Source organism: Panthera leo, chromosome B4 (assembly GCF_018350215.1).
Source record: "Panthera leo isolate Ple1 chromosome B4, P.leo_Ple1_pat1.1, whole genome shotgun sequence".
In the NCBI taxonomy this organism is placed as follows: domain Eukaryota; kingdom Metazoa; phylum Chordata; class Mammalia; order Carnivora; family Felidae; genus Panthera; species Panthera leo.
Window position 1 is genome coordinate 95,954,887 of NC_056685.1, and position 10,543 is coordinate 95,965,429.

Genomic DNA, 10,543 nt, shown 5'->3' on the forward strand with positions numbered 1-10,543 from the left:
ATTTCCCTAATGATGAGTGATGTTGAGCATTTTTCATGTGTCAGTTGGCCATCTGGATGTCTTCTTTGGAGAAGTGTCTATTCATGTCTTTTGCCCATTTCTTCACTGGATTATTTGTTTTTTGGGTGTTGAGTTTGATAAGTTCTTTATAGATTTTGGATACTAACTAGCCCTTTATCTGATATTTAATCATTTGCAAATATCTTCTCCCATTCTGTTGGTTGCCTTTTAGTTTTGCTGATTGTTTCCTTCGCTGTGCAGAAGCTTTTTATTTTGATGAGGTCCTAGTAGTTCATTTTTGCTTTTATTTCCCTTGCCTCTGGAGACATGTTGAGTAAGAAGTTGTTGAGGCCAAGATCAAAGAGGTTTTTGCCTGCTTTCTCCTTGAGGATTTTGATGGCTTCCTGTCTTACATTGAGGTCTTTCATCCATTTTGAGTTTATTTTTGTGTATGGTGTAAGAAAGTGGTCCAGGTTCATTTTTCTGCATGTGGCTGTCCAGTTTTCCCAGCACCACTTGCTGAAGAGACTGTCTTTATTCCATTGAATATTCTTTCCTTCTTTGTCAAAGATTAGTTGGCCATACGTTTGTGGGTCCATTTCTGGGTTCTTCATTCTGTTCCATTGATATGAGTGTCTGTTCTTGTGCCAGTACCATACTGTCTTGATGATTACAGCTTTGTAATACAGCTTGAAGTCTGTGTATTGCTTTTTAAAGTAAATGTTTATTGATTTATTTGGAGAGAGAGAGAGAACAGCGGAGGGTGGAGAAAGAGAGAGAGAGAGAGAGAGAGGGAGGGAAGGAGTGGGAGGGAGAGAGAGAGAGAGAGAATCCTAAGCAGACTCTGCACTGTCACTGTAGAGCTCAGCATGAGGCTCCATTTTTACTAACGGTGCTGGTTTCAGGAAAAGGAAGGGCCTGGGACTGGAGGTGTGAGCCATCTGAGCAGGGGAAAGGTGGGAGAAGTCTGGAGCCATTAGCACTAACTCTAGTCACAGACAAATCGAAGAGATTGTTTGAAGCGGGAATTTGTTCCTTGCCCCTACAGGAACTTATTCAAACCAATGAAACTTTCAACATCACTGAAAAAAAAAAAAAAAGGTGTGATGCTGTTATCACCCAGTTGAGCAATAGGGATGTTGGTGGCACTTTGTACTTGGTTAGCAGGAGAAACATTTGGGGAAATTTAAAAAAATATATGCATACATGCATATCTACATATACAGAAGTATATATTTGCTGTTCAGATGTGGGGAGGAAGGAGAAGATGATTGCAGTGTGAGTGTAAGAGTGTTTGCAAATTCTTATTCAGAATCTAGGGCCCAAACTACCTCTAAACCTGATTTCACACTTGAGTTTTTTCCCAACTTAAACCAGTCCTAATATAGAGGGTGAGGATCACAGGATTTATGTGGAGAATAGTTGAGATAATAACCCTGTGCCTGCAAAGGCAGGTGGCTGGGAGGAAGGAAGATTTTAAATTGGTGAACTTGGGGCAGGCACTATTGTGGTCTAAAACCTGGAAGCCTCATAGCTAGGGCCGTGTTTCCTTGTCTATGGGTTCTGGACCCAGTGGGGAGAAGAGCTGTATCAATGGTGGCAGGTGTGGCTGAATGCCTGTGTACACCAACATCATCTCCACACTGAGGTGGCAATAATAACTCAGCATACGGTGCTTCCCATGTGCCAGGCACAACCCTGGGGGGGTAGATACTATTAGTAGTCCCATTTTTCAGAAGGATACTGGAATAGGCTTCCAGAGGTGTAATAACTTGCCCAAAGTCACATAGAAACTTTAGGTAATAATTAGGTTCTAGGCAACTTGATGTGGAAAAAGAGTTTTTGTATTTAAAAGGCTGTAATGGCAAATAAGTCTTCATTTGTGCACTGAAGGATTGTGTTGGGAAGTGTGGGAAGGCCATGCCTAGGCCATGGGAAAGGTTGCTATGGTCAATTTGTGCTGCCTGGGAAGAGGGGGGAGATGACAGGGAGTGCAGTGTACCTGCAGGCCCTTTAAATTTTTTTAAATATTTATTTTAGAGAGAGAGAGAGAGCATGTGATGGAGGAGAGGGGCAGAGGGACAGGGGATAGAGACAGTTTTAAGCAGGCTCCACGCTCAGTGTGGAGCCCATTGTAGGGCTTGATCCCACAACCATGAGATCATAACCTGAGCCTAAATCAAGAGTCGGACATTCAACTGACTGAGCCACCCAGGCACCCCTGTAGGACCTTTTAAAATAATATTGTGAGGAGAACTTTAGAATTCATGTGGATCAATCTTTTCAGTTTTATCAAAGAGGACACCCTGTCCCGATGGAGAAGTCTGACTCATTCGATATCATGCCTCTGGGACAACTGTGTTTAGGACCCAGGACTTGTAGCTCCCAGTCCTGCACACTTGTCTTTAGCACTGTTGGTAAATAAAGAACAATCCTTCTAGACAGCATTTAGATGAGAGCAGCTGATTCTTAAGTACTCTTGCACTTTTAAAATGGCTTAAGACAAAAAGACTGTCAGCCACATTCTCTCAGCCTTATAAAGCCTCTGTCTGCCAAAGTCAGATAAATTCTTGCAGACCTCAGGATATCAGACCGTTAACACTTTAGGAAGGATTCGCCACAAAGTCCCCGGGGACATCAAGTAGTGTGACTCCATGTTTACAGAGAATCCACTCTGGACATAGTGGGGAAGCATGGAGGCTGCTCCCTCACATGGAGGCAGCTTAGAGATAGATGCAGACAGGAGCTGAGAATCAAACTCAGTAGGGCTCCACTCCATGGGGCATCAGTGGAGACATGGATGCTATTTCATAGACTTTGGGCCACATTCTAGTATTCAGAAACAGGAACCTCATAGGCTGCATGGATATTCCTGGCAGTCATCCCACAGGTAAATAAGACCACTTACAGGTGTGAGCATCACCTCGTTTTTGGCCTCACCCACTGGTTGCCCCCCAACTCCAGGCTCTTATCATTCTCTAGGTGGCTAATCTTTGGGTACCACTATCACCCCGATAATTGTAATAGCCAAGGAGCAGCACTGGTCCCATACCCCATGGATGGAGAGGTCCCCAGTAGGTAATTAGCATATTGGACACAGCAGGCCCCTGAGGATAGACTGCATTGTTGATAGCTTAAAATAATCAGCTCCCAGTTTTTCCTTTGATTGTTACATTAGGCAAATGTGATGTGTCTTGCCTAATGGTCTTTGCCTCAAGTTTTATTCTGTGAATCCATTCACTTTACTTGAAGTCTGGGGCACAGCGCTCTGCCTTCTGGCCTTTTTCTTGGTTTACTCTCCTCCCCTTTACTAGTTATAATAACTAAATGGGCTCATCTGAGTATCCAGTGGAATTGTCACATGATAATTCTTTCTAAAACTCCACCGATTTCAGTCTGTGTTATTGTATACACACATTCTGGAGGCCTCCTTTACACATGGTGGCTGCTGGGTTGCTAATGGCCTACCAAAGCCTTTTAAACCCAAGCAGATGAGTTTCGTCTCCTTCTTGTGCTTGTATTGACCCAATGAAAAGTCTTGGGCTCAGCAGGGATGCCCTGCCTGAGGGAGCAGAGGTTTAACTGTTTTCATGGTCTGTTTGGCTACCACTCCCCTCATGCCCCTGATTGTGAGCATGAGAACATGGAAAGATCAAGGACACTGAATCTGTCACTGTCCTTCCTTACATAGATACCGGTGAAGGGTAAAGTAAAACCCACCTCGAGTACATGGCTGCAAAGAAAGCCGCTTCTAATTCTGAAAACCACAGCAAGTCAGTAGGAGGCCTGTTCTTTGCAAAGGAGCACCAGCTCTCAGAAAAGGACATTTGTTTCTTGAAACCTAGAAGTTGTTTTTAAAATGTGGACAGAATTATTAGTCATGTGGAACCCAAATCCCCTGATGTTCATGGCACTGGATTGAATCTGGCACAAATGCATTTCAGGTGTAGTGACCTTCTGCTTTTAATGAAGTTGTTCTGTGGGCCAAAAAGAATGAATGAGTTCATTCCCAGAGGCCCTCTGCATTCCCTGATTCATATATGCATTGATCTGGACAATGCAACTTTGCAGGAAAGCAAATCACATGCAGGTGGGCCCTCGTGCCCTTTCTCTTGCATGTTAGTCCTTTGGTCTGCAATTGTATTTTCAAACTTAGGGCACCACAGCCTTGTTCGTGGAAGACTGCAGCAAATCATCCCATGCATTTTGAAATTGTTGGGGGTGTACCAAGAATTTGAACAGGAAAGATTTTTCAGCATTTCTCCAGGAAACTTTAGCAATCTACCTCTTGTACCGAGAGGGAGAAAAGTGCTTTGGGTGGAACCCAGATGCTGGAATGAAGTGTCTTCAGAAATCATCCATCCCAAACCTCTCATTTACAGTTATGGAAACAGAGGCACAGAAGAGAGGCCAAGGTTACCCAGCTTGACAGCAGTAACATTTAGAGTAGAGCCCATTTTCTCTCCGTTCAAGACAGTTTCTGCTGCCTCTTCTCTCACTCTGCTTCTCTCCCCCAACTAATTTACCCTTTTAATTAAGAAAAAGAATCCAGAGGAGTATTTCTCTAAATATAGTTCACAACCACTGGAGTCTGAATCACCTCGGAAGCCTTTAAAATGCAGATTCCTGAGATTTATCCAGACTTGCTAAATAAAACTGAGGCCTGGGTATTTGCATTTTTCCCCAAGCTCCTCTGTCATCCTTATGCACATGAGGTTTGAGAACCATTAATCTAGGGACGATAAATAGGCAGGTGGCACGTGGCAGGAAGTGACCACTAACTTTCAGCATCAGTGAATTTATCTTGAGAAGACAGTCATCTATTGTTTCTTGCTGTTCTCAGGGCCAGTCATGTAGTGAGGTGAATGGAGCTAATGATGGTTCAAAGAGTAATTACATTGGCTTCCCTGTTTTCCTAACGCCTTCTCTGTGCATAACTGTAACTATTAATATTAGCTCCCTTTTCCCACCTGACAATATTTATCTGCTGTATATTGCTCTGCTGTACTTGCTGGAAGGGAAATGAATGCTTTGCAAGTACCCTCAAATATACAAGCCCACTCCAGACTCTGTTGATACACAGTGCCTGGCCTCAAAATGTCTCACAATGAGGCCACAAATAGTTCAGTCAGAGTCCCAATTACCTTTCCACGCAGGTAATTATTACTTCTGCCATTTAAGTGAAATTTTAGTACAGTGCTTATAGCAATAAATTTAGGACCATATTTATGCTGTCTCCTTGCTTCTATTCATAGCATAGATTTAAAATTCCATTTCTTTTGGGATATAGCTCTGAACTGTCCTTCCATATGAATTTGTCTGATAATACATAAAATAATACCATAATCTCATTTCCCTCTCAGCTTCTAACAGACTTAAACAAAACAAAACCCCTAACACACATTTTACCCTGAATTTTTAGAGAGTACCGTATTTCATGGCAGACTAGTAACTGAGCAGCTCTGTAAAAATACTGAGTTGTGTTATAGAACTGTGACATCATGGCACTTTGGAAGTCTCATTATCGAGTTTAATGGGTTTCGTGGTATATTTTGCAGCATGCTCTTTCTGACAAGGCATGTGTGAAAGCCTTTGACCCAAAGACCACTTGCTTACAGGAATGCCTTATCACCACTTTCCAGGAAGCCTACTTTGTTTCAGAAAGTTTTGAAGAAGCCAAAGAAAAGATGAGGTAAACTTGTGTTTCTTCCATCTCCAGAAAATTACTTTTTATTTTTCTGGCTCTGTTCCTTCCTTCTATCTGTATCTCCTATACCAATGACAGTTGATCACTTATCCCTCTATTTCTGTTTATTTTGCAGGGACTTTGCAAAGTCAATTACCCGTCCCTTCTCTGTGTACTTCAATCCCTATACACAGAGTATTGAAATTCTGAAAGACACCAGAAGTATTGAAAACGTGGTGCAGGACCTTCGCAGTGATTTGAACACAGTGTGTGATGCCTTGAACAAAATGAACCAGTATCTGGGGATTTGATGCCTGGGACCATTGTCATTGCCAGAATGATCTTTTTGGGGCTTAGCAGCAATTCAATCAATGTCATATAACACCAATAACTCTCTGAGTCATGGCTTGGCTACTGAGCATGCAATTCTGTACAATTCTGCATATCTCTATCTACTTGTAATTTACTGTGTTAATGTGTGAAACACCATAAAGAACCCAATGACAGATAACCACTCATTGTTTGAAATATTGTAACATGTTTAAATGTCTTAAGTAGATTTGACATTCTTGCTTGGTGTCCTTAACCAAACTGCAGCTATTTAAATTTTGTAACAAATAGCCCTCTTATGATTCTAGCTTATTACTTTTTCTTTCTCAGATCTGAGCTTTTCCTCTGTGTTCATTAGATAAAATGAAAATAGCAGTGAAACTGTTTCTATTTTCTATAGTATCAGTGTTTCCACAGCACTATTTGAGATAAACCCAGAATTGTGTGAAAACTCTCATCACATTAACAAAAGATACAGTATTCTGTTTCAAAAATGAAAACTAGTGAACCCACTGGTTGGAATGGTTTTTAGGTTGAATATTTATACAATGTTAGAAAAGAGAACATTTTGCAAATGGAACATGTAGGTGGCATTGACCATGTAGAAACTGAGTTGTGGCATGCTTTCCAAAGTATTTTGGAAGAAAATACTTCCAGAAAGGACATTAGGAAAGACTAAACAATGGGCAGAAGGTCTTGGGACTATGAATTTTATGCTGGAATAAAGAGAATTATCATGCTCAGGTGTTTAATCCATTTGTCTTAGAGAACAATAATATCATAGAGCCTGGGTTTCAAAACTGTGGAAATTGCGTCTCAGAGAAGTTAAGTGATTTGCCCAAAGCAGCGGTTAATTGTGCACTAACATTTCCAGCCCATTGCATGTCACTTTTGGATTGCTAAATTCAACTTGGTATATTTGTGTGTAGTAGAGAAGGGAAAACTAATACTTACAAAACTATGTTAATCGCTAAATAGGATTTGGTTTTTGATCAAGGGCTTCCAACAGCACAGATGTTTCCTCTCACGGCCCCCAAACCAAGCCAGATCTCTGAGAGTTTGTCCAGTTTGCCCAAAGTTTGGGCAAATTTGGGCAGATAATGGTGATGCACCACAAATCTCTAGTCATCTTTGCCGTAAGAGGTATAATCAGGTGACTAAGTGAACAAATAAAAATCTGAATGAGTGAATAAGTTTCGTCTGATTCTCTCAACAAACACAACCACTGTTCCTCACATTGTACTTTTGTCATGCAGAATGCTGGATGGATGAAGGAAAGGATGGGAAAAAGAGATGAGAAAGGTGACAAAATGACTTTTAAGTTAGAAATTCTACAATATTTGCTTAAGCAATTTCTAAGATGTTCTTTTAATAACAAATGGCATGTGATTTCAAACGAATTCATACTCATATGGGCCCATTATGAGTCAGAAATTTTTGTACTAGATGTACTTGGGAAGAACATGAAAAAGAGTGAAAATATGCATCAGGAGAGGTAAAATGAAAAGAAATCAGAGGTTTGAATAGTGGTTCCTTAACTACTGAGGGTCTTTCGTTTCTGAAGGATTCTCAGAACAACTGAGTTTTGGAAAGGGATTTGGTAGACAGAATGTGATAGTTACGCAGTTTAAATGCTATTTTAAATGGAAGAGATAGTGCCTTGAGAGAGTATTGGTGGTAGAGAAGTGATGAGCAAGCTGAAGCAAAATGATCTAGAATGATCAAGTAGTTGCATATTTCAGTAGTTTTATAGATTCCAAACTACATAGTTTCTTACATCTTGTTTTGCTAGGTCTAGATGACCCTGAGTAATTATTTACTTATAAATTCTAACCTAGAACAATAACCCAGAATAAGTCCAGAAAGTTCCAGAACTAGTTGCTGAATTTTCTCAAAGAGGAAAATTGGCTAAGAAATTCTTAATGTCTGCCTTCTGCCTTGTTTTCATAATTTGGTGTAATAAGTAGCCATCAAGTTTGTCCCTTTTAGCCCCATGAGAGGGGAGGTTCTCAGTTAAGTGGACTGGAAGAATTATATTTAATTGTAAACAAATTCCCTCAACAAAAATAACACTTGAGCTATCTTCTGATTGGCTTTTTCTCCCCACATGTGCAAAATCTATGTTGTTTCAAAAATAGAAGAGTTGCAAAGTAAATAGGCTTTCCCACAGAGCTTATATAGGTTATCATATAAGGTGGAGGGATTACATGATTCTTTTTAGATTTGTTCTCCATTTGGAAGAGCAGTAACCATGGTTTTCACTGTGTGAAACAAAGGAATCATGGTTTTCATTTGTCGTGAGCATTTAATATGCAAATACTATTACAACTAATGGTGGGAAAAATCCTATAAAATTTAACAGCCATCATAGGAAAAGTGTTGGCAGAAAAAGTTCCCAAATGGAAATAGTACAACCAAATAATCACAGCTAGCTCCTTGTCATATTTGATACCTGCTTAGTATAACCATCTGTCTCAGTTATGACTCATGACTTAAGGCTAAATTAAATAGAATCAAGGGCAATTATAAATTTAAAGATGCTTGCTCACTGTCATCTCATTGTGAATTGCTACTTTATTTTGACTTTGCTGCTGACTTCTGTAACCGGCTAATCAGAAACCAACCCAAGATTCCTGGCAATGCCAGGTTTCTTATGCATCACACATTGGCAAAAGACAGCCAGAAATCTGATTAGTCCAGTTTTCTTCTTGAAGCATTTTTGTCTGTTACAAGTTAGGGTCAGGCATCCAGTGTATGCTTGGATGATCAGTTTATTTGGCATGATGAGAGCTTAATAGATTGTTCATAAATTGCATCTTATAAGAGTAGGGAACTTTGACCCAACCAAGTTGCTAAATTTTTTTTTTTTTTTTTTTTACATTTGTGGTGAGGGTTGTGGAGCCTTGGGTTTCTGGCTTAGTCTCATTTATTTACTGTGTAATTTAGAAATGATGCTTTATGGGGATGATATATGTGTTCTTGTCTTGCTTGCACATAGTAGATGGGCCTGTGCCTAATGAATGCAAAGTATTGCAACATTTACCAACATGAAAAGTCTAAAATGAAAAACAGTGTGCTTTAACGTGGAAGCAAATAGAAATACAAGGTTTCATTTTCAAATGGAGTCATGGCTCACATCATCTCATTTTCTTCATTCGAGAAGGAAAACATTAACACACGATGTAGTTGTCCTCCAATTCATTTGATCTAATTTTCAACTTCTAAAGAATCAAGCACTGATGCTTACTCTCATGAACCTTGTCTTACTTATAATGAAAAAGAAAGCAGTCCAGAGTATTCTAGTGTGTCTGAGTTTTTTTTTTCTTCCTCTTCAATTTGCAAAGACATTCTCTTATTTTGGGAAATGATTCTTATGCAGATTGCCATATTTTGGGAAGAGGCAAGGGAATTAATAGTGAGATACTGCTTCTAATATTAAATTTGCATGTGTTCAAAATAAACCAGTTCTGGAACATGAAATGGTGATTCTTTATAATATATATGACCTGGGCCTCAAAACATTTATTCAGTGGCTTAGACCGTATTAGGGACTGTATGAGACACTTTTCTAGACAGTGAAGATATAGTGGTAAATAAGGCAGAGAAAGTTTATGCCCACTTTGAACTTATATTCTGGTGGGCAGATACAGGCAAAAAGCCAGATTATTTGAGACCACAGCAAATTCTATGAAGAAATTGGAGTGATAAGGAGCAATGGGCAGGAGGAAGGAATAAGGTGGCTAGGGTAAGTTTTTCTGAGCAGATGGCATTTGACTAAGAACCATGGGATGAGGAGAAGCCAGGCATGAAGAGACCCATGGAAAGAATGTTTCTGGAAGAGGGGACAGCAAGATCAAAGCCAGTGGAAGCCTACAGAGGAAGGACAAGAGAGCAGCATGGGAGGCAAGGATAAGATAATATAGGGTTTCAGAGGGGGTCAGGTATGTTCTAAATGGAGTGGAAAGTCACTGGAGAGCTGTAGCAAAACAGTGACAGATCTGATTTACATTTTTAAGAGGTTACTCAGGATGCTGTGTGGAAATGAATCCAACGGGGATGGGAGGGTGGGGTAAAACCAATTAGGAGGCTATTGCAATGCTAGAGAGTCAGTATCTTGCTGGATCATGGTGGACGTTATTAAAAGTAGTAATTAAATAAGTTACACAGTTGGGTGGGTAGATTAGAACTGTCAGATGAAAAGTGGGGAAACTGGAAAAATGGTACCTGGGTTATCATTTGGAGAAGCATATATCCAATGATACCCTGTGTCTTTTGCAAATACTTAGTTTCCTTTGACAAAGTAATATTAGATTAAACTTTTTCTGGCAAGCTTAGGGATAAAAAGCCATGCAATTTTTTTTTTCTCATGACCCACAAATATTAACTGCATAAGCAAAAATGAAGTAGAAAATGAGGCATTGTAGGTGAACAATTGGTGGTGCTGACATTTAGGATAATTCAGGAAAAAAAGCTCCCTTATTTCCAAGCACACTAAACAGTTGTGTTCACTGTGCCATCCAGCCATTT

At 40.0% G+C, this 10,543-nt stretch overlaps 1 protein-coding gene across 2 annotated transcripts in view; it reads left to right on the forward strand.

Annotated features, from left to right (window-relative positions):
* Positions 1-5,997, forward strand: part of TPH2 (tryptophan hydroxylase 2) — a 103,411-nt gene extending 97,414 nt beyond the window's left edge. For both annotated transcript variants that reach the window (XM_042944641.1, XM_042944642.1), the window contains exons 10-11: positions 5,559-5,692; positions 5,823-5,997. In XM_042944641.1, the coding sequence (XP_042800575.1) occupies positions 5,559-5,692; positions 5,823-5,997 (309 nt within the window). The remainder of the gene's footprint in view (positions 1-5,558; positions 5,693-5,822) is intronic.
* Positions 5,998-10,543: the final 4,546 nt, after the last annotated feature.